The sequence below is a fragment of the Hemitrygon akajei genome, chromosome 8 (genome assembly GCF_048418815.1).
Source record: "Hemitrygon akajei chromosome 8, sHemAka1.3, whole genome shotgun sequence".
Lineage (NCBI taxonomy): Eukaryota > Metazoa > Chordata > Chondrichthyes > Myliobatiformes > Dasyatidae > Hemitrygon > Hemitrygon akajei.
Window position 1 is genome coordinate 11,890,421 of NC_133131.1, and position 25,570 is coordinate 11,915,990.

At 40.8% G+C, this 25,570-nt stretch overlaps 1 protein-coding gene across 1 annotated transcript in view; it reads right to left on the reverse strand.

The window, feature by feature from the left end:
* Window positions 1-6,956: 6,956 nt before the first annotated feature.
* Window positions 6,957-25,570, reverse strand: part of akap1b (A kinase (PRKA) anchor protein 1b) — a 55,388-nt gene continuing 36,774 nt past the window's right edge. Inside the window, exons 3-11 of the mRNA XM_073053252.1 lie at window positions 23,984-24,108; window positions 20,125-20,251; window positions 17,964-18,088; window positions 16,376-16,555; window positions 14,239-14,387; window positions 13,566-13,633; window positions 12,113-12,186; window positions 10,674-10,736; window positions 6,957-8,349 (exon numbers count right to left, since the gene is read on the reverse strand). Of these exons, the coding sequence (XP_072909353.1) occupies window positions 8,287-8,349; window positions 10,674-10,736; window positions 12,113-12,186; window positions 13,566-13,633; window positions 14,239-14,387; window positions 16,376-16,555; window positions 17,964-18,088; window positions 20,125-20,251; window positions 23,984-24,108 (974 nt within the window). The 3' untranslated portion in view covers window positions 6,957-8,286. The remainder of the gene's footprint in view (window positions 8,350-10,673; window positions 10,737-12,112; window positions 12,187-13,565; window positions 13,634-14,238; window positions 14,388-16,375; window positions 16,556-17,963; window positions 18,089-20,124; window positions 20,252-23,983; window positions 24,109-25,570) is intronic.

A 25,570-nucleotide genomic window follows, 5' to 3' on the forward strand; every position in this document is an offset into this window, starting at 1 on the left:
TACATCTAGAAAATAGTCTAGACCTTTACTCTTTCTACCAAAGTGCATGACCATACACTCCTCTATATTCCATCTGCCACTTCTTTGCCCATTCTCCTAATCTGTCCAAGTCCTTCTGCAGACTTCCTCCTTCTTCGACACTACTTGCCCCTCCACCCATCTTTGTATCGTCCACAAAGCCATTAATTCTGCCAACCAAATCACTAATATATAATACAAAAACAGTCCCAATACGGACTCCTACAGAACACCACTAGTCACTGGCAGCTCTCTTTATTCCCACTTTGCCTATGCCAGTCAGCCAATCTTCTGTTCATGCTAGTATCTACACTTATTTCTGCTCTGATACTCTAATTTCTGGCAATTGCTAGTGTCTTCCAGCGAGGACTGATGCAAAGTACTTACGTTTGTCCAGCATTACTAACTACCTCTCCAGCATCATTTTTCAGCAAATAAAAACACAAAATGCTGGCAGAACTCAGCAGGCCAGACAGCATCTATGGGAGGAGGTAGTGACGACGTTTTGGCCCTAAACGTCATCACTACCTTCTCCCATAGATGCTGTCTGGCCTGCTGAGTTCTGCCAGCATTTTGGGTTATTTATTTATTTCCAGCATCTGCAGATTCACTCGTTATCATTTTTCAGCAGTCTATCACTCTACATGTCTGAAGAAACATTTTGCATCCTCATTATTGGCTAGCTTTTTAGTTGCCTTGTTTTTTAAAAAAACTTGCATCCCTCTAACTTCCACTAATTTTTGCTGTATTATATACCCTCTCTTGCTTTTATGCCTTCCAAGTTGGTCCCAGAAACTCCAACCATTGCTGTTGTCATCCCCTGCTGTGTCCTTTCCAATCCATTCTGACCAGCTTTTCTCTCATGCCTCAAATTCCCTTCTATAATACTGATACTTCTGACTTTAGCTTCTCCCTCTCAATATGCAGGGTGAATTCTACCACATTATGATCACTGGCTCCCAAGGGTTCCTTTACCTTCAGCTCCCTAATCAAATCTGGTTCATTACACAACACCCAATCCAGGATTGCCATTCCCCTAGTGGGCTCGGCCACAAGCTGCTCGTAGGCATTCTACAATTTCCCTCTCTTGGTTTCCAGCACCAACCTGATTTTTCCAATCTACCTGCAGATTGAAATCCCTCAGATGATTGTAGTATTGCCCTTTTTACATAAGTTTTCTATCTCCTGTTGTAATTTGTAGCCCACATCTTGGCTACTGTTTAGAGTCTGTATAGAACTCTCATCAGGGTCTTGTTATCCTTGCAGTTTAATTCTACCCTCTGCACCATTTAAAAAAGAAAATCAGAAGGGAAAAAACATGTCAGACATAAAAATATCTAGAGTGGCTCCAAACTGAAGCAGCAGAGGCTGACCAGAGATATGAGAGGTTTATAAGATGAGAGGTGTTGATAGAAAGCTAACATCTTTATCTCAGGGTTGAAATGTCTAATACCAAAGGGCATGCATCTAATGTGAGAGGTGGCAAGTTCAAAGATGCTTGGGGCAAAGTTCTTTTGTATATACACAAGGAGTGGTAGGCGCCTGAAATACACTGCCTTGGGTGATGGTGATAGAATCTCAACCTAATGACCTGACCTATTCTTTTCAATAATTCCTGAATCTCACATCACACTCTCTCTAGTTGGGACTTCTATGCAATGGTTAAGCAAACTTTCCTGAACACATTTGACAAACCCATTCCCATCCAACTCTTACTGTATGGGAGTTCCAGTCAATGTCGAAAGTTACAATCACGTATTATCAGAAACTTACGCTTCTTTAAACAGTCTGTGATCTCGACAAATTTGCTTCTCTAAATCTTGTGAATTGGATGGTCTATAATATAATCCTATTAACAGGATCATACCTTGTTATTCCTCAGTTCTACTCAAAGCCTTACTGGACAAGCTCAAGCCTGTTCTGATTGAGCACTGCTGTCATTTTCCCTGACTGGTAATGCCACCCTCCCCATTTAATCCCTCTCACTCTATCACATCTAAAGCAACAGAACAGTGTAACATTTGAGCTGCCAGTTCTGCCCCGCCTGCAATTCCACATGATGATCCATGCCCCAAATCTTTCCTATAAAACTCCTTGCATTGAAATATAGGCAGGTCTGAATGTTAGTCCCACTATGCTTGGCCTTTTGACTCCTGACTTTGTATGTAGGCTTAACAATATCTTTTTGCACAACTATTCCACCATTTGGTTTAGTTCCCATCCTCCTGCAAATTTAGTTTTAACCTCCTTTCTCCCCCACCCCCCCCACCCCATGCAGCACTAGCAAACCTTCCCGCTAGAATATTAGTCCCCCTCCAGTTCAGGAACAAATCACCACTTCAGTAGTCCAATGTCCCTAGAAGAGAGCTCAATGATTCAATAATCTGAAACCCTCCCTCCTGCACTAACTCCTTAGCCACATTTTAAACTATATGATCCTTCTATTTCTGGCCTCACTAGCAAGTGGCACAGGTAGCAATCCTGGAGATGACAACCCTGGAGTTCCTGTCCCTTAACTTAGCTCACTTGCTGAATTCACTTTTGAGGACCTTAGCAGCCCTCCTACCCACATCATTGGTACCCACATGGACCACAAGGCACGGCCTCTCACCCTCCCACTTAAGAATGCTATGGACTCAAACTGACACGTCTCTGAACCTAGCACACGGGAGGCAACATATCATCCGGGAATCTCGTTTTTGACCATGGAATCTTCTGCTCCCCTAACTAACGAATCCCTCATCATTACAGTTCGCATCTTCTCCCACCCCTCAATTTTCTCTGCCCAACAGAGCCAGGCACCTGACTGCTGTGGCTTTCTTAGGTCAACCTCCGCTTCTCCCCAAATACCCTCTCCAGAGGAGCCAATGCATTTGACCAGTTATACCACCATCAAGAACACTTACCGTGCTCTCCCACATCTACATTTTGGAAAGTTTGATCACCTAGCTGTAGCTTCTACTCTCAGCGTACAGGCAGAAGCAGAGGACCCCAGCACCAGTGGTGAAGACCATGAAGGTACGGTCAAGGGAGGCAGAAGAGCTCCTACAGAACTGCTTTGAGTCAGTAGGCTGGACATTATTCAGGAATCCATCTTCCAATCTGAATGAGTTGTCACCATTGTCACTGACTTCTGGATGAGTGTGTGCCTACGAGAACACTGGATATACCCAAACCAATAGCCATGGATGAACCAGAAGATTCATAGGTTGCTAAGAGCTAGATCTGTGGCATTCAAGACCGGTGATCCAGAATTATACAAGTCCAGGTACAACCTATGGAAGGGTATTCTAAGAGCAAAAAAATCAAATCAGATTGAGGTTAGAGATGGAATCGGATGTCCACCAGCTCTGGTAGGGTTTGTAAGCCCTATGAAAAGCTCTGATGCTTCACTGCCAGATGAGCTCAGTGCCTTTTATGCACACTTTGAAAGGGAGAAAATTAGACTCGTGAATCCCTGCAGCATTTGGTGCCCTTGTGATGTGTCCCAGAGGCTAATATCAGAACATCTTCCATGACGGCGAACCCTCACAAGGAATCAGGCCCTGATGGCGTACCTAGTAGGTCACTGAAAACTTGTGCCAACCAACTGGCGGGAATGTTCAAGGGTATCTTCAATCTCACTGCTGCAGTTGGAGGTTCCCATCTGCTTCAAAAGGGCGACAATCATACCAATAAGGGCAGGGTGAGCCACCTCAACAACTAGCATCCAGCGGGACTCATCTACAGTGAAGTGCTTTAAGAGGTGGGTCATGGCTAAAAATCAACTCTGAGCAAGGAGCTGGACACTGCAATTTGCCTATCGCCACAGTAGGTCTACAGCAGATGCAGTCTCACTGGCTCTAATAGGCTTTGGATCACCTGGATGATAATAACACCTACATCAGTCAGGCTGCTGTTTATTAACTACAGCTCAGCATTCAACACAATCATACCCTCAGTTCTAATCAACAAGCCCCAAAACCTGGGCCTCTGTACCTCCTTCTGCAACTAGATCCTCGATTTCCTCATGGGGAGACCAATCAATGCAGAGAGAAATAACATCTCACTGACAGCCAACACTGGTGAGCCTCAAGGAGGTGTGCTTAGCCCACTGCTCTAGCCTCATGACTGTGTGGCTAAGCATAGGTCAAACACCATCTATAAATTTGCCGATGACTCAAATATTGTTGGCAGTATTTCAGATGGTATGAGGTGTTGTATAGGAGCGAAATAGATCAGCTGGTTGAGTGGTGTTGGAACAACAACCTTGCACTCAACATCAGTAAGACCAAATAATTGATCATGAACTTGAGGGGAAATTGAAAGAATACACACCAGTCCTCATTGATTGATCAGAAGTGGAAAGGGTGAGCAGCTTCAAGTGGGGCAGCACAGTAACAGTGGTTAGCACAACACCTTACAGTAATGGCAGCCTGGGTTCAGTTCTTGCCGTGCCTGGAAGAAGTTTGCACATTCTCCTCATGACAGCGTGGGTTTCCTCCCAGTCTAAAGACAAACCAGCTGGTCATTGTCAATTGTCCCGATTAGGCTAGGATTAAATTGGGGGGATTGCTGGGCAGCATAGCTGGAAGGGTCTGTTTCATGTTTTATTTAAATTTTTTTTAAAAGTTCTGGGTATCAGAAGATTTATCCTGGGCCCCAACATATTGAAGCAATTACAAAGGTGGCATAGCAGCAGCCTATATTTTATTAGGAGTTTGAGGAGACTTGGTATGACACCCAAAGATTCTGCAAATTTCTACAGATATACCTTGGAGAGCATTCTAACTAGTCGCATCACTGTCTGGTATGCACGGGATCAGAAAAAGCTGCAGAAAGTTGTGAACTCAGGCAGCTTCTTTATACGCACTCACCTCCCAAGCGGAGGACATTCTCAAAAGGCAATACCTCAAAAGGAACCCTACCCATGAGGCTATGCCCTCTTCTCATTGTTACCATTGAGGTGGTCCAGAGTATTACCTCACTTTGTTTTTTTAAAATTATGTATTGCTGCCACAGAAGAAATGTCTAATACCAGAGAGAATGCATTGAAGTTGAGAGGGTAGGTTCAAAGGGGATGTGAGGGTTAAGTTTTTTTTTTTAACTCAGAATCTGCTACCTGGTATGGTGGTAGAGGCAAATACATTAGAGGCTAATACATTAAAGGCTCTTAAGAGATGTTAAGATAGGCACATGAATACAAGGAAGATGGGGGAGAAGATTTGTTTTTGGGTTATTAAAAATTTACTTTAGCTGGTTCAGCACAACACTGGGTTCCTTGATGCAATGTTCTACGTTCTGTATGTCAGCAAGTGTAATTTGATAAATGCATTCAATGACTCAGCTTTTACAGCTGTCTGTGCCAAGAAGTTTATAGATTCACCAGCCCTGGCTAAAGAAAATCCTCCTGTACTAAATATTTTATTAATACCAATACCCAGCTCTTGAGCAGGAGTCAGTGAAATGCTGCTTAGGAAATAAGGAATCCTCCTAATTGTGATGCTAGTGACTTGGATAATCAGAATCATTAAGAAACTTGTATTGTGAACAATAAGCAGGAATGAGTTCAAAATGAGACAAGTGATTTTGTCCAGATTAAGATGAGTCAGACAGTGTTGTGTTATCTCACAAAACCTATTCAACCATTATAGCGAGAAGATTCTAAGAGAAATTAGCAGTATTCCAAGCGTGATCATTGGCGGTTAAAATTTGAACAACATATGACAATGCTGATAAAGAAGCCCTAAGGAATACTAAAAAGTTGCAGGAAGTGCAAAGAGACAATTGACCATCAACTGCAGGATGACTGCCAATGTATGGTTGCCAAAAATACAGAAATGCAAATTGAAAGTGGGCAACAAAACAATTAAACGTTTAAATTTAACTACTTAGGGAGTACAATAACATTTGGCAGTAGGGTTGATATTGAAATTAGAAGGATTGGGATTGCTAAATGCAAGATACTAAATAACAATTTCTATGGGTATGAAACTCTTATGGCGCTATGTTCATTCCACACCAACAGATGGGAGTGAATGTTGGACAATATCAAAGCAAAGCGAGGATAGAGTCAAAGTTGTGGAAATGGGATTTTTGAGGAGAATGGTGAAACTATTGTGAAGGACAGTAACAAATGAGGATGTGCTGTTTAAAGCCAAAGAGGAGAGCAGATATCAATCAGGAACTGGCAGCTGGAAGTTCTGGGACACGTACTAAGGAAAGAAGCTCAAACATCTTGCAGAGATGGCAAAAAAATAAATTGATAGAAGAAAAAGTTGAGGTTGACAGCACACGACATTCATGAGATACATCATGGGATGGATATGCAAACGTTGAGCTTATTGCAACTTCAGATTAAAGACAGATGGAAGATCATGATCACCCATGCCATATGACACAGGACAACAAAGATGAGTTGTGATGTAACAAATTGGCAAGTTTAGAGGGACCAGTTATGGGCTGAAAAAGAATAAAACTACATATGTACTGAGTTGGAGGCACTAGCAGGAGACACCTACTTCAATCCTGCAGGCCAGCTCCAGCCCATTCACAGGTTTTTCTTCATTGAGATGGGTAGCTCAAGTGCTGTACTGTACCCATTCACTCACAGTTTAATTTGAAAACAAGAGTCATGACACCACAGGTGTTCAAGAATGAAGATGGTGCCTGCTGTCTTGACTCTGCAAATGTGATGTCTGGGCTTGAATCAACATTACTAACAAATTGCAACTCTTCTCAATGGGTTGAGTTTGCTAAATGACTTTGCTGCATTACAATTGCAGAAGGTATCCACCCAGTGTGACGAGAAGTTTTGATGTTGTCCAAGAGATTAGATAAATACCAGTCTTAATTATACAAAACTGCATGGATGCTACAACCCTAGTTATAACCCAGCTAAATTAAAAGGCAACTAGAAGCTTGTACAACTTTACACAAATTAGGTTGAAACATGAAACTGTGTTGAGAAACAAAGTATATTACACATTGAATGAAAATAGATGTCACATACACAATGAATAAATAGTCTGATATACTTGGTGCCTGGGGCTAGTAAAAGACTTGTCACTTTCAATATTGAAGCAATGTGGTAAAAGAGGTAGAATGCTGGGATAACAGCAAAATCCATAGATGACAAGTCTTTACAAAGCTCTCACAAAATCCCAAAAACAATTTTATCACACCACAAAGAAAGCAAATTCAAAGATGAACCATGAGGTAATTAGATAAGAGTGGAGCCAATGGGCGATTATTTGATTCAGCACATTTTAGCAGGTGTTAATTGGAAGGATAAACTCAGGATACAAATTCAAAGCAGATTAGGCTGCATGAACAAATTAGCAGGTAAAATACTGCAAGATACATTGAATCAATATGCCCAGTTATAATTACATTAACTATCAAAATCTAAAACCACATCTTGGCAAACTAGGGCAGCTAGCAAAGTGGCTAGCTTAACAGTACTATACTTTTTTAGAACTAAAGGAGCAATAAGCTTCCTCCACCAACCACTATTAGACAAAGGATCATTCCACTGGCCAAAATGAATGCAAGAAATTATATGGAATTTCCCCCAAAATATATATTTTGTAAATAGTAATTCATGTCATCTTACTGTGGTGTTTGCCCCATCTAGGTATTTTAAAATTGAATTCTAACTTATTATGGAAATCTAGTCTCTTGGGATTGTATATCACAAAGCTTTGGTTTTAACCTCTGAAGGACAGCAGTTCCAACTAAGAAATAGCAAAGAAGCATCACTTCAGATTGTGTGTGAACATCCTTAACCCACAACATTGTATCACACCAGAAGATTTTTCTAGCTGGTGTGCATTAGATCCTCAAATCAGAGAAAAATTATTTCAGTGCCTTCTTACTGGAAATACAGAATTACAAATGACAAAACAAATGAGCAAAGCTCCAAGCTACAATAAAAAAAAACGCCACACAAGCTGAATTCTGTCGGTTTTTTTGGGTGCTTTTTACAGGTCTGTACAACCAAGTAGCAAACTCATTGATCACAATTTCATTCCATTCAAGTCATCTAGCAAAACTATTCTGTACAATGACAATAAGGCTTCTCTTAAATATCAAATTAATCAGACATGACAATTAAGTGACAATCACTTACCTATAGATTCCATAACTTTGAAAAAAGTCCCCTTTATGTACTGTGAGATCTTACAAAATATTAATACAGTGACTTATATACACATCTGCACAGCTAGCAAATGATTGAATTACAATGCAGTGCAAAATGATTTTAGAAAAATGGCTTCCAGCTGCAGACTAGTAGTTCTCCATCCACTGTGCATGTCCTTTTTCCACCAGGAATCTATTTAACAACAGGACCTACAGGGGAAAATGAAAAAGATTATTCACCACAAGAAACAGAGGTCACTTCCTACAGTTCTCTAGGCATCTTCAGGTGTGATCAATATAGCCTTTACTACTTAAATTTGATCCAATCTAATGACCCATACACCATAAGGAAATGCTCTACCATTTCATTTTGGCTGATCGATTTTTCCTCAGCCCCAACCTCCTGCCTATATCCCTTCATGGCCTGATTAATCTGCCTTAAATATACCCAATGACTTACCTCCACAGTTACCTGTGGCAACTAATTCCACAGACTAACTCCTCTGGCTTATTTCCATTCTAACTGGATGTCCCTCTTCTATTCAGAGGCCGGCACCTCTGATCTTTTTGACTCCCCCACCATGGTAAACATCCTCTCCACATCCTTTCTATCAAGGCCTCATCTTAATTCAAACTGTGATTTCAGCACAAAAGCTCTTGGAAATTTAGTGGACTATAGCATTATGGTTAAACCATCAAGCTTTCAATACACGGTCAAGCCCATATTTGACAAAGAAACCTACTTTACTGGATATTATGCACAAGGACTGTACAAGACATAGGAGCAGAATTAGGCCATTTGGCCCATTGAGTCTGCTCTGCAATTCAATCATGGCTGATCTTTTATCCCCTTTAGCCCCTTCTTCCTGTAACCTTCAATGCCGTGTCCAATCAAGAACCTACCAAGCTCTGCCTTAAATACACCCAATGACCCCGCCTCCACAGCTGCTAGTGGAATAAATTCCACAAATTCATCACCCTCTGGCTGAAGAAATTTCTCTGCATCTGTTTTAAATGGATGCCCTCTGTACTGAGACTGTGCCCTCTTGTCCTAGACTCCCCCTGGCCCCAAGCGCACATATAGGTTCCAGGTGAGCAAGGATTTGCACCTTGACGGGCTAACTCCAAAGAGACCAGTACTGGAATGGTTTGCAAATAGAATGACTAGTTGTTTACAATAAAGGTACCTATTGTACAGAAATGCAGATTATTTCAACAGCATCATGGGGTTCCAGCTCTCACCTGACACATGCACTAAACACCCAAACCTCACCTTTATAATTCTGATTTTTAGCCATTAGGAAGTGATGGTTTTGAAGCCATGAATTCAGAGAATACATTTTTAAAGGTCAAGACAAATAACTGAAGATTGTTCAAGGAAAATTAAAATACTTATACTTTCTACAACACATGATGCTGCTGCGATTAAGCTCATTTGATCAATGCTGGCTCCCAGCAGCTAAATGTCAAGTTTCATTTTCCCCCACCCGAGCTTCTCACTTCCAACAACTTTCTTTTGACACATATTTACATTGGGATAATTTACAGTAGCCACAGTTACTGGTTCAGGAACAGTTATTACCCATCAACCATCAGGCTCTTGAACCAAAGGGGGTAACTTCACTCACCGCAACACTGAACTGTTCCCACAACCTTAAATGAATCTTACATTTAAGGACCCTTCATCTCATGTTCGATATTTATTGCTTATTTATTATTTTTTTTAGAATTGCAGTTGTCTTTTGCACATGGGCTGTTTGTCCATTTTTGTTGTGTGTAATTTTTCCACTGATTCAATGTTTCTTTGTATCTACTGTGAATGCCCACAAGAAAATGAACCTCAGGGTTGTGTATGAAGATATATGCATCTTAATAAAATTACTTTGAACCTACCAACTTACCTTTGGGACAGGAAACCAGATGACCCAGCAGAAATTCAGCCAGAGAACATGCAAACTTCAGTGCCTGAAGTCACGACTGATCCCAGCTACCTAGAGCTATGAAGCAACATTAAGGTGCCACCATGTTGCCTAGTACTATATGAATTTTGTGTAATTAACAACTTAAGGTGTTAAAAAGACCCCATATATAATATCTGACAATTAGGAATAAACTTATCAAATCCTTAAGATTACAATACAGCCAAGAGAATGCAAAGGAATGAGGAGTGGCTATTTTAACACCAACGATTCAGGTTCAGTTCTGACCTTCAATATGAATATTTGGGTTTCCCTGGCCACACCAGTCTTCTCCCATATCTCAATGACATGCTGACTCAGTGTAGGAGAATTGGGGTGGAATTGATGAACATGCATGAGGAAATAGTTACTGGGAAATAAGTGAGGAAAAGAGATTACTCTGAGCTGGCTAAATAACCTAAACCTTGAGGATAAAATACCAATCCCTCATTCAAAAGGAAGCATTAACACCTCCAAACTGCACCATTTTAGTAATTACATTAGTTAATTATTATTTTCCTATCACTATTTCCTTTCCTATATACAGCTTAACACTTCAAATGAGACTCAACTCACCTTATCACCAGCTATACTCCACAAGTGTATGAGAGGTGTGCCACTGTTGTCATAACCAGTCACCTAAAAAAAAAACAGCAATTTAATCTCCAGACCAAAATCGTTAAAGAGTTCCTGAAAGTACAGTGCCTCACTGAGCAGGCCCTTCCAATCAGCAGCACACCTACTTAACCCTAGCCTAATCAAAGGACAAATACACAATTACCAATTACTAACTGGAACATGCAAGGAAGTGAAGCACCTGGAGGAAGCCCCTGTGGACAAAGATGAATGATATAGGAAAGTTACACTAGTCAATTAGTTTGTGATTTTGTAACTGATTTACTGACCTTTGTCTCATGCATAAATGAAGACCAGCTTTTATATATTATATTGACTATACCAGAATGAACTTTGCTCTGATACATAGCAAGCACTCCTTGAAATCTAAAATATTGATCAACCCCCACCTGCCGCCGAGAAAATCCAGTAGATTCAGAGATAAACTTAGAAAAATTTCTAAGAAAAATATGAATTGAAGCCACTTTTCATTAACTGAAACCAGTCACACATTTGACTAAAATTAAATGGGGCCCCTGTCAATCTGTGAAACACAACCAAGTTTACCAGAGCAGGATGTAGAAACAAAAAGTGGAAATAATTTTCTGGGCAAACCATTACAAAATTGCTGAAATCCAAAGTTATGAAACCCCATGTCCAAAGTTCTCCTTTATTCATTCTGTAAACAAGGTGACATTATCAAACAGTAGAAAATCTCATTCAAGATTTCTGAGCTCCACTTTCCTCAACATCACTCAGACCCAATTAACAGTAAAATCAATTACAGCGAAAGGACTATCAAATGAAATGGAAACAAGACTGCTTCCTAGAATCCATTACATAAACAGGGAAAAGTCTATTAATAGTTAACATTTACTTAATTGTCAAGTAGTCTCAAATCAGAACATGGTCAATGGGTCTATATTCCATAAAAGGATGAGGTGATCCCATTAAAATTTATTTGCAGGAATGAGCTCTTCTGATTGTGGAATCAGAGCTCAGAAATGTGCCAGTAAAGAAACTGCTTCACACAGACATTTATGAATCTTTGGAATTCTCTACAGAACCATGGAAATAGACTCACCAAGCATTGTCTATCCAAGACAATATCTAAAAACCTACAGTTAAGAGAATACTAGCAAATAGTGCAGAGGTACAAGAATCAACATGACCTTGCTGATTGGTAGAGCTGCCACAAGCAGATAAATGGCCATTTTCTACTGATGTTTTTGTATTCTGATAGTCATTTACACACAGTGGAATTGGAACAAGGCATATTGCTGTGCACATACTTAGCAATGCTGTTTGAATTTGCCTGGGAAATGGCATTCCTTAAAAATATCCATAATACCAGATTCCAAGTTCGAAAAGCCAGTAACTACCTTTCGAGCCATTCTCACCTGGGCAAGTAAAGCTGCACCACGTGTCATTTCATCCATCGCAGCATTTGCTTCATCTGAGAAGTGGTCCTCACCTGTAAAGTAAGTAACAAGGTCACAGATCTTTATTTGAGGGGGTGTCAAGTTATGTATCGACCTATTATAGTGATAAAATGCATTACTCCACTATGTAGGACATGCTATTTTTTCGCTGCTGCCAACAAGATGGTAGTACAGGAGCCTCAGGAACAGTTACTACCCCTAAACCATCAAGCTCTTGAACCAGTGGGACAACTTTACTTCTCCCATCACTAAACTGTTTCCACAACCTATATCAGTGATGTAAACCTGGGGTAATCGAGTGTTTCGTGCCTTTCACACGCTCATCTGCAAGTTCACACAGCAGCCTTTGTGATGGTCCTGATGGCTCTTTTCTTTGTAGCCTCTGTAATGCCGAGAGAGTAGGTTCTACATGACAGCAGACAGGAAAACCTCCACAGCACACCTGTACAGGCATGCATTGTGCCCGCTATCCCTGTGACACTGGTTTACCAGCTCCTATTCACTTTCAAGGACTTCATTTTATGTTCTCAATATTTATTGCTTACTTTTTCATACTAGCAGTTTGTCTGCACTGTCAGGTGTGATCTTTCATTGATTCTATTATGATTATTGGATTTACTAAGTATGCCCATAAGAAAACAAATCCCAGGGCTGCATATGGTGACCTATGTATTTGATAAATTTACTTTTAACACTTGTGAAATTCTAAAATATCCATGGGACATTGCTAGCTACTCCAACGTCAACTGCCCATTATTAAGTATGCTTGAGATCATGTTGAACTGTGTAGGGAAGGAGTTCCAGGATGTAAATCTGGAAACAAAAGAGGAACAGCAAAATACTGCCACTGGATGAATGAATTAACGAATAGAAACACAACTTGTATATGCAACATTTGAACAGCTGCAGATCCTAAACCACGATGGCAAACCTTCCAGAGTGCGCCAAATTCACAATCTAAAAATTTCTTTCACACCTGATTATAAACTTCAGCAGAGATTATCATTGATTAATGAATTAGTTCACTCAAAAACACATAGCAGTAAAAGTATGTATCTTTTTATTCTGGGTGGGATTTAAGAATTGAGGAGCAACACTGCGTGCCAATAAAATTTTGCATGTACCATCTTGAGCATGCCTGCCATAGGTTCAGCACCCCTGCCTAGACTGATGTTTAGATCTTGCCCCTTCCAAACAGTGAAGAGGTGCCACATTGCTGAGTGAATTCTTGGGAATTTGGTAAGTTTTGGCGCTCAGCACACCAGCACAGTTATTATGTAGACAGTAGTGCAAAAATTAAACATTAACTTGCAACTGAGGCAGAGGCACTTGAGCAGCATATGACTTGAACCTAAAGACAAGTACAATTTTCCACTATAGGCTTTGAAAAGGCTTGGCGCAGACTTCTTACCTGGGAGGGGCATTATATTATCCAGCAGGACTTCAGTCCCTTGGAAAGGGAGTGACACAAAGTCAGACCTATGCAAAGAAAAAGTGTGAAAAAGCAAATACATATGTTTGCATTAAACATCAATCTAACTTAAGTCTCAATTGGGGCTCAAATTGACAACCATCTGATTTAGTGTGTACTCACTGAGCTAGGTGAGTACACAGAACCTAACAGCCAAGTTCTTCAATTTAAAATCACCAGACCATATTACTGTAACAGACTTGTACAGCAATTCTTAATTTTAATTAGGTGAGGATTCTTAATTTTCCAGATATATAAAGAGGCCCACAATTTCAGCTAATGAGGACCCACTTGGAAGATATTTCCCCCACTGATGCATCTACATAGGTAACAATGACAAATATGTAAAATATATATTTTAAGAATGAAGCATAGAAATTAACAATGAGGTGCGTGAGCAGACGATGAGTTGGCAACCTCAAATTAACATCTATCATCCATGACTAGAAATGGGTACAATAATCAATTTTGATTTAGCTGTATTTTGAGAATGAAAGCTGAGGCACTGTCTTGACTTCAAGTACCTGGCTATAACACCTAAAAACAACAGATTTGGGCTCCTACTGGTTTACCTTTGGTTGAATTATAAACTTAAGCACAATAGGTACATCACCTGATTTGTCGTAATGCTTCAATTTTAACTCGTTCGTAGCCACCATAGTCAACATAGCGAATTTCAACTTCATTTGTTTCTTCGAAAAAAGCAACGACTTGGGCCCTCCACCAAGCCCCATCTACTGCTGGAGCTGCACAAATTATACCAACTGTAGGAGTAAAGAGAAGCATTCCAAGTTGTTTTTGCATCCGTGTAAAGGCAGTGAAAGCAAACAGTTACGCAAGACATGGTGCTTTAGTAGGTTATGACAGACGAACAGTGATGAGAGCAGACCTGCAAATTAGATCATTGCAAGTTCGGACTATGGGACTGAGTAGCACCACCATAATTATGAAAACCATATGTTGTACTGCAGCACCAAACCTGCCCATATCATGACTTGTATTATTATCCTTGTGATAACAGCTATTTTGACTCCTTTGACAGCACAGCCATTTCATTACATATCTTTCTCCTGCATTCTCAGTTCCTTCCAGACTCTACAACTCTCCTTCAAACTGAGGGCAATTTACAATGGGCAATTAACTGATCAATCCACATGCCACAGCAATACAGTACAGGAGGAAATCAGGGTATCCGGAATAAAATTATGTGGCCATACAAAGGTCATTAAGGAGATTTGGTATGACTCCAGCAAATTTCTACAGATGTACCATAACAGCTGACTGGGTGCATCGCCACCTTGTATGGAGACTCCAATGCACAGGGTTGGGAAAGAGCTGTAGAAAGATGTAGACTCTACCAGCTCCATTATAGACACTAACCTCCCCACCATCGAGGACATCCTCAAGAAGGCAGTGCCTTAAGGTGGCATCCATCAGTACGGATTCTTACACGCCAAGGTGTGCCCTCTTCTCATTACTACCATCAGGCAGGTGGTACAGGAGCCTGAGGGTGCACGAGCAATGTTTTATGAACAGCTTCTTCCCTTCAGCCATCATATTTCTAAATGGTCCATTACCACTTTGCCCTTTTTGCACTTCATTAAATATATTTTTTTGTAACAGTATTTTTTGTATTGCACTATACTGCTGCAAAATGGTACATTTCACAACATGTCAGTGAAAAACCTGATTCTGAAATCAAGACTGATGCTGGCGATACTGGAGCTGAGAGCTGTAGTCTAACTACAGTGCTGCCCATTGTTACACTGCGATCATGCCCAATTAGATAGCTCTGTCATTTTCACACCCAGGTTGCTAACTCTCAAGATAATGAAATCAAACATGCCAGTGGTAAACCATGCAAAAGTTAGACAAGTGCAACATGCATCCACAGAAGCCAAGTTTCTACAGTATCACCTGACTCCTGGAAAATGACTGCACTTAATGGTACAGGGTAACTTACTGGCATATCATGCTTTGAGACTGGCTATCAAACTACACTCAGCACCAAGGCTGCCAATGAAATAAAGCACTGACTGCAAAGAGACAAGTGCTAGAAATAAAAGCACCACTGAAAGTTAACCCTGGAGAAACCTGGAGCAGGGAGGTAGTGGGATACCAATATGAGAAAGCAGATTAAAAAAATCAAATTGCAATCCTTCCTGATGCATTTTGAAAAGAGCAAGGGAATTAGGCTCCCTGAATCTAAGTCAGCAAAGCAGCAACTCCACTAGTGAGGGAGGAAGGTCCATAGGGCTTCATAAGATACCATGGGATGTTTCCTCAGTGACACCAAACCACATGATTCCAAGATACTACAACCGGTTAGAAACATGCAGGATGCAACTGGGCACAATATACAGCACAAAGTTGAATGATATAGGTAGCATTTAATGTTGCCAAGATACAATACCTATTCCTTCCATACGCAAAGAATGGCAAGCACCGTGGCAATTTATCATTGATCTTAAAACTAAAGCAATTCTCCCAAATTCAGTGGTCAAGTAAACAGTTTTTAAACTTTTTGCTTCATTACTTCTTAAAGACTTCTAGATAAATAATTTGAAGTAGCAACTTGAGAAAAGTATACAAGTAGTGCAAATTTTGGCCAATACCATTTTTTGACCCATGTACATGTCATGAAAGACCATTGAACAAGATGAGTCCCATGGACTGGTCAATATGTTTTACATTACACAGCTTCTACCTTAAATTCAGATTATGCCTACGTTAGCGAAGAAAAAATACTTAACTTCTAATGGAGGTGTCAGTGTTGGGATTCCTGGCTGAGAGTAAACAAGAAACATTTGTTGATCCATGTTACGTAGTACGTGGCACGTTGGATGAGTGTGCTGCTGCAGGAACATATGCCCTGCGTTGACGATATTCACCACCAGCACTTCAACAGATACAGCATCTGGAAGCATGAGCTGTGCAAAACAGTTAAAACTTAAGCCACTAAAACCAGAATTTGCCAGGTCAATCAATGTACATTTAGACATTTAATTTCAAGCTTTCAGGCTTGGCATGAAGGCCCCCTATAATTTAAACCTACAATTTAAATGTGCAATAATTCACTTGACAACCGACCTTCAGAAAACTCACAGCATGCAACCTTTTCACACTGCACATTGAGGCCATCCCCTGCTAAGCAGCTTTTTTAAAAAGTGCTTGTTTTTTTAAAAAAAAGCTTACTACTAATGGTGACATTCAGTTGTCTACAAATGCTTTCAATAGTTATCACATTTCAGTTAATTTCTGTAACATTACAGCCAATACAAGTCAAAACAACCATTCTAAACTCAGATGAATTCAACATTTGAAATAAGGTTATTTGCCTCAACACCTCAGTCAAATACATTCTTCTATTCCTTAAATTTACTCCTAATTTCTCCAGTTCACTAAACAATTGTATTTTAGCATCTGGATTGGAAAGCCTGAGATCCTAAGAGTTGAAGCATTCAGGTCCCTCTATCACAGGGGGAAAATAAATTATACCCGCTTGGTCTCTCCCAATTCTTCAGAACCCATAAACAAGACAACAAATGTATGGCTCATTGACCTGGGCATTCAAGCAAGTTAATTGTGGCAGACCATCCATTCTGCTAACCTATGTACCCAGCAGTAAACTTTTGATTCTATGTTTCAAAGCTATTCTTTGGCACATTGCAAACACTGTTGGCAACCTCAAAATAAGTAACATCTCAGATTATCTATCAGGAAGAGGCTGAAAAATATTGCTCCCCCCTCCAAACTTGTTATTAATGCTACATCGATTGTACAACACCAATCATTTTGGAATTAGTCTTGTGAGCTCAAGATTTAAGACATACCTACACGATCCAATTGACAAATACTATGTCTAAAGCATCAAGAATTTAAGTTCAGACATTTCAACTACTTTCTCACTGCTCCAAAGCTTTCCTGAGAACAAAGAGTAAACTGATTTTGATTGTGAACTTGCTGGAAGTTCAGTTATCATTTTTCTTGAGCAGAAATCATACAATTTGAAAACAGGTTCAGCTATCTTATCTGACACAATGGACTAGGCAATTACAAATAAGGATTTTTAACTAGAATATTAACTCACGGATCAGAAACCTAAAAGAACAGATTGAAAATCTACTGCATATTATTAAATAGCCAAGTCCATAAAAAACTAGTTGCAAGAAAAAGTTTGAACCCTTTGCAATTACCAGGTTGTCTGCAATACTCAAAATGTGGTCTGATCATCGGGTAATTGCAGAAGGTACACAATTTTTTTCTTTTAATTGTATATTGTATCCATTGCAACATAATTAGGCTTAATGTTTCAGTATTAACATAGTTAATACTTACCCATGAGGTTATGGGCAGTGCTGGTATTGTCAGAGATGGAGGTGCAGCATACAGGTTTGTAAGATCCAGCTCTTTAAACTTCTTTCCGATCAGGTCAAGTGCTTTGTCTACCTGGTGCTGATTCCCTGTTTAGAATAAAAACTTGGAATTTAACTTCAGTTTTGTCAAATAAGTAAATGTGGCAAGTCTTTAAAATAACCAGATAATTTAGGGCAGAGGATGTTGACTACATTATTGGAAAAGTCTTCTACATGGTTTCATGATGTTTAGTGTTTCCAATTCAGCAAACAAATGCTTACTCAGTTTAGTACCTCATGCGAAAAACAGCACCTCAAGCAATAGTGCTTGCACAACGATAGCTGGCAATTGCAGCTAAATCCTTAACTTCTAAGACTGGGCAGCAGAGTGAAGGCATTTGTAAAACTACTGGCTTAAGTTATTTCACTTAAAAATCACATTACCTCATTTAATATTTTGTCCCTCAAGTCAATAGGCAAGGCAAAATCAATGAGATTACTGAATGGATGAGGTTTTTGAGGGTTTTCTTGACAGGGCCTTTTCTGGTTGACTGCCAGTAACTACTGGTGTTGCCTTGCAGTTGGGTGTGCTGTTTTTCACATAATATGTTAATGCTCTAGATGACAGAATTGCTGGTTTTCTAGCCAACTCCGTGGATGACAAAGATAGATGGAGGGGCAGGTAATGTTGAGGAATCTGCAGGACTTGGACAGATTAGGAGAATGGCAGATGGAACAGTGGAGGAAAGTGTATGGCCATGAACTTTAGTGGAAGGAATAAAAGTGTAAACTAATTTCTAGGTGGGAAGCAGTGTCAGAAATCTGGTGCAAAGTGACTTGGGGAGTCCCGGTGCAAGATTCAATGAATGATAACTTGCATGTTGACTTGGTAGTAAGGAAAGTAAATACAATATGTCAACATTCATTTCGAGGGGACTAGAACACAAAAGCAAGGATGTAATGCTGATGCTTTATAGGCACTGGTCAGATCACATGTGGAGTATGAGAGCAGTTTTGGGCCTCATATCCAAGGAAGGGTGCACTGGCACTGGAAGGGGTCCACGGGTGGTTTATGAGAATGATCCCAGTAATGATAAGTTTTAATGTATACCTGGGCCTATACTTGCTGGAGTTTAGAAGACTGGGCGGGGGTGGGGGGGGGGGTATCTCATTGAAAATGACTTAATATTGAAAGATGACAGAATGGACATGTAGAGGTTGTTTTGAATAGTGGGAGAGTCTAGGACTAGAGGACACAGCATCAGAAAAGAAAGATCCCTTTAGAACAGAGATGAGGAGAAATTTCTTTAGCCAGACAGTGATAAATCTGTGGAATTCATTGCAATAGATGGCTGTGGAGGCCAAGGCATTGGGTATATTTAAAGCAAAGTCTGCTTTGTAAAGGCAAAGGTTACAGGGAGAAGGCAAGAGAATGGGGTTGAGAGGCCAAATCGCCCATGATGAATTATGGCTGGACTCTAAGCAAATGGACTAATTCTGATCCTGTGGCCTTTAAGTAGGTGTCTAATATACAGAGAATTACACCAAATTCTGCCAAGCATGTTAGTTAGGCCATAGCTTGTTAATGATCTGAATATAAAACAAGACTCCAACATCAATTCCTATGGCATTAAGCTGTCATGATCTTATTTAAGCATTGTAAACTGCAATGAAGTTTAAGCAAGGAATTCTAAACAGATGCTCAAGCACTATTTGGTTACCCTGGTCTCATTAATTACACAACCCATAAAAGTAGACCCAATATACCAATGCCTTTAGAACTGAGAGCACAGATCAAAACATCCGTCAAGTACAAAGCCATTGTCTTTGAGAAATTAACGGCTGAACATTTCAGTAAATGAGTCATAGACATTTTAAGTCCTGAGTGATTCAACTGATTCAAGAGGCTCGATTATCACCATAACTGTCGAGCATTGTGGGCAGGCTATGTTGCTATGGTAATGTGTGGTGACACTTTTGAGTTGCCCCAGCACACAAGGGTGTATTGGTTTGTTAGCATAAATAATGCATTTCACTTGACTTTTTAATGTACATGCAATAAATAAACTCGAATCTTTATTGGCAGACATCTCGCACTCAGTCAGTTCTTGCCTGTGCGTAACAGACACATATTCCTGACCTACCTTCTATATGACAGATCTGGAAATCTTGTGTATAAGGCAATGTGGATATGTAAATCTTGGCACCAGAGGTCTGCTTCAAGAAACTCACGTACCGTCCTTGTTTACCAATTAACCGTCCAACCAGATGCTGTGAACAGAATAGTACATGAATTAGAAAATTACAGGCAGAACATTCTGCCCGTAAGCGTTACCACAAAAACTTTACTTCTTCAAATCCATTACTAAGATCTTGTGTCCTTAATTGCAATACAATCACCACACACGTCTTTAATGTCCTCGCATTGGCAGTTTGTTCCACTCTCACAAACCTCAATGAAGTTTCCCTTCACAATGTTCAAAATTTCACCCTTAACCCATGACCTCTAGTTGTAGTGCCACGCAACCTCAGTGGAAAAACCTGCTTGCATTTACCCTATTTATACCCATTTTCATATACCTCTATCAAATCTTAATCTCCTACATTCTAAGGAATAAAGACCTAACTTATTTAATCTTTCTTTATAACTCAGGTTCTCCAGACCTGGCAACATCTTTGCAAATTTTCTGTACTCTTTCAACCTTGTCTTTCCTGTAGGTAGATGACACAGTAGTTGAATACAAGATTAATCCCACAGCTCCTTCAACTTTAGTGTGAAATCTACACGTGAAACTGCTCAAGTCAGCCAATCCACCTTTTTGAAATTTGATCTTTCGTACAGCACTAACAGGTACTTTGGCCCACCAAATCAATAGCAGGTGTGCAGTTTAGCATAACGGTCGACTGTGTGCCAAAGGACCTCTTCCTGGGTAGTGCTCCATGCTTATGGCAAGTCTATTCCAAACTAATAAGGACCATTAACAGTAAACCGACACCAAGCTTAATTTATTCACTTCACATTTAAATCAACCTTGGTAAATTGTCACATGTACCAAAATAGTGGAAAATCTTTCTTGCATATTATTCATACAGATCATTTCAGTACAACAGTGCATTGAGTTGAGACATCCAAAGTGAAACAGTGCAGAATAAGGTGTTAGAGGGAAAATACAATAGTCAATCAGGTGCAAGGTCTTGACAAGGTAGACTGAGGTCATGAACCCATCTTACTATATTAGGGAATCTGTTAATAGTCTTCTAACAGTGGGGCAAAAGCTGTCCTTCATGTGCTTTCAAGCTTTGTATTTTCTGCCTGATGAGAGAATGCCCATGGTGAGCAGGCTCTGATTATGCAGGCTGCTTTGGTCAACCCAACATTAGTGAAATTGGCAACTATCCACATCTTGAAACAATTTTCCTTTGCCTTCCTTTAACAGCAGCACAAGTGTAATTCAGCAGGCCAGGCAGCATCTATAGGAAGAACGTTTTGGGCCCAGACCCTTTGTCAGGACTAACTGAAAGAAAAGCTAGTAAGAGATTTGAAAGTAGGAGGGGGAGGGGGAAATCTGAAATGATAGAAGACCAGAGGGGGTGGGATGAAGCTAAGAGCTGGAAAGGCGATTGTCAAAAGGGATACAGAGCTGGAGAAGGGAAAGGATTATGGGACAGGAGGCCTAGGGAGAAAGAAAGAGGGAGGGGAGCACCAAAGGGAAATGGAGAACAGGCAGAGAGAGAAAAAAAGAGGGGGGAATAAATAAATCAGGGATGGGATAAGAAGGGGAGGAGGGGCATTAATGGAAGTTAGAGAAATTGGTGTTCATGCCATCAGGTTGGAGGTTACCCAGATGGAATATCAGTTGTTGTTCCTCCAAACTGAGTGTGGCTTCATCTTGACAGTAGAGGAGGCCATGGACTGACATATCAGAATGGGAATGGGACGTGGAATTAAAGTGTGTGGCCACTGGGAGATCCTGCTTTCTCTGGTGGACAGAGCATAGGTGTTCAGCGAAACTGTCCCCCAGTCTGCGTCAGGTCTCACCAATACATAAAGGGCCGCACCGGGAGCACCGGACACAGTATACCACGAGCTGACTCACAGATGAAGTGTCGCCTCACCTGGAAGGACTGTCTGGGGCCCTGAATGGTGGTGAGGGAGGAAGTGTAAGGGCAGGTGTAGCACTTGTTCTGCTTACAAGGGTAAGTGGCAGGAGGGAGATGGGTGGGAACAGAAGAGAAGACAGGGACAAATGGACAAGGGAGTCGCGTAGGGAGCAATCCCTGCGGAAAGCAGAAGTGGGGGGGAGGGGGGAGAGAGAGAAAGATTTCTTGGTAGTGGGATCCCGTTGGAGGTGGCGGAAGTTACAGAATTATACGTTGGACCCGGAGACTGGTGGGGTGGCGGGCAGACATGTGGGAAATGGGAGAGATGCGTTTGAGAGTAGAGTTGATGGTGGAAGGGAAGCCCCTTTGTTTAAAAAAAGGCATGGACACTGATTTCTCTAACTTCCATTAATGCCCCTCCTCCCCTTCTTACCCCATCCCTGATTTATTCCCCCCTTCCTTTTTTTCTCTCTGCCTATCACTCTTTGCCTGTTCTCTATCTCCCTCTGGTGCTCCCCTCCCCTTTCTTTCTCCCTGGGCCTCACCTCCCATGATCCTTTCCCTTCTCGAGTTGTGTATCCCTTTTGCCAATCACCTTTCCAGCTCTCAGCTTCACCCCCCCCCCTATCATTTCGGGTTTCCCCCTCCCACTTTCAAATCTCTTTCCATCTTTTCTTTCAGTTAGTCCTGATAAAGGGCCTCGGCCCGAAATGTCAACAGTGCTTCTTCCCATAGATGCTGCCGGGCTTGCTGCGTTCCACCAGCATTGTGTGTGTTGCTTGAATTTTCAGCATCTGCAGATTTCCTCGTGTGTACGAGTGTAATTCCTAGCGGCCACCCGTTTTAGCGCTCTACTTCCCATTCTAAGATGTTGATCCATGGCCTCCAAGGCCATGATGAGGCCACCCCAGTGGGAAGGAAAAACACCTCATTCTGAGTACCCTCCAACATGACAGCTTGCAGATTTATTTTCCAATAATTTCTCTCCCCCTTCTTCCCCCCCCATTCCCTAATCCTGGCTCCCCCCTATCCCTTTCTCTTCTCACCTACCTATCACCTCACTCTTGTGCCACCACCCTTTACTTTTTCCCATGGTCCAGTCTCCTCTCCTATCAGATTCCTCCTCCTTTAGCCAGGAGGTGGTGGATGGGAGAAGATAAAAGGCTACTCATTTCAACCCCCTACCCCTCTTACCCGGCTTCACCTGCCAGCTTTACTCCTCCCTCCACCTTATTCTGGCTTCCTCCCCCTACTCTTCCAGTCCTGAAGGGCCTCTGCCTGGAACATCAGCTGCTTATTCCCCTCCACTGATGGTGCCTGATCTGCAGAGTTCCTCTGGTAATTTTGTCTGTTGCCTGGATTTCCAACATCTGAAGAATAGTTTATATTTCTAATCTCAGTCTATCGTGGCTCATTGACAGCTGAGACAGAAACAGCCTTTACTATTCAACCGCCCAAGCAGTTAGCAGAGTTGTAGTGAATGACTGCAGTCCATGGAACAAATAAACAACACTCCAATTCCTTTTGCAGCTCTATCCTTTCCGTCACCCAGCAATATCACCAGAATGGTGTCAGCAAGTCCAGCTTATACACGATTCAGAAGTTTATTTGCAATAGCAACCATTTTCCACAAGGTGACCTCAGTGTATTTTTTAAAAAACATTTGAGCTTGACCAGCATCTGCTCCAATTAGTCAGCAGATTTGAAAACTAATCACTCAGAATTCAAACAAGGGGTCACACCGAAATAAACAGACTAAGTGTCAGAAGCAATTCAGCTAAGGAAGCCTTCAGGGACAAATAAGAAGCCCTAGTTCTTAAGTAAACTTGATTGCTTAGTCGATCAACAGGCATATGACAATGTGTGAACATCAGGAATTCAACATTGAAATGTGTAGTTTACCTTTGGCACCTGTACCTCCCAGATGATAAGTTCAGTTTTGCCTTTCGTAGTGTCTCTGCTCTGACATTCTGCACCACCTGCTGTACAGCCACTGTCATTTGAATCCATGCTATTTACATCTGAAGCTGGCAAACACATTAAAATTAAGTTATCCAGAAACTATACTCAATTAGCAAAGATATATTAAGAACTTTAGAACAATGTCATTGTTTTATCATGAAGCAGCATGCAGTCGTGCAGTCCCCAGCATTCAGTAACTGGCTAGACTGGTGGAATACCAAGATTTGAACACTACCAAACATCGAGGTTCAATAGCATCCTTTGACAGTATATAAACACATTCCACTGCCACTACATAGAAGAATCAAAGATTATCTGCACTTGTCAGAGCCAGGTTCTTTTCCATCTTAAAGACCAGGTGCAGGTACAGACTACAAAGAAAGCCATTATCATTCATAGATCACATCAAGCAACCAAAATTGATTGTTGGATGAACCTAGAGATGTGTTGGAACACATCTTTGAACTTGGGGTGTATAGCAAAATATTAACTTCAGCAACCAATCTTTAGACCTGAACATGGATTAAATTTAAAATGCAGCTCTGGGCAATTAACTGAAACACCAGATAATGACTACTAACATCCATTTTGGTTGCCTAGTGTCTGGGTATGAAGGTGGTGGTGTGAAAGTTATATGTAATAAGCATTGTAGATACATTGTAAATTTAGAATTTTCCTTTGATCTTTAGCATATGTCATAACATTGTGTCGATCAGGCCTCTTCCTCTGAAAGGGTCTCATTAAGATGCCTGCTGTTCGTTTTTGTTGAATAAACCACTTCTTTATCTACTAGCTTCAGTTTTTCCCTCCCTGGTGACTGTTTATACAAGATGCATCTCCCCAAAAGGAAAACTAAAGCAACGCAGTTGAGGGTCATCAAGGGGGAGCACTGAAGTAAACCTGGAATCTGATGGTTGGGTGTCTGAATCTCAGTTCACATAGAACTGCAACAGAATTAAATGCTTCTTGGCTTGTGAATTTCATTCTATAACAAAGCCAAGGCAATTAACAGAGTAACAGCAGTGAAATGATTCAGTTGGAGAGTGTAACAGAACTGAACTGAATAACTTGTCTATGCTTTAAGCTGCAAGTAATGGCAGTATAGTAGACAATAAAAATTCAGGAAGTCCATTTATATAAAAAAGGACTCTGAAAGAAAAAAACCAATGAAATACAGGGATATAATTCCACAAACAACTGCCAAAGGCTCACGTTGCTCTTAAACCTGAACCTCAAACAGGGTGCCTAACAGATCAGCTCACAGCAAAGCTTGCATTGTGAAATACAAAAGCAAATACAATATTATATTGTTACTGACCTAGTACTGATGTACCAAGCTGGGAAATGGAGTTCTGGCCATAATCAAGAGACATTGTCGAGAAAGCCAATGGCTTCATTTACTCTTTTTATAGCATGTCTGACCATTACAGTCACCCAATTGATAAATCAGTTCCAAGTATTCATTGTGTATCAGAAACAACCTTGTTAGCATTTGAAACCAATTTCCCTAGTTTCAATGACAGCAAT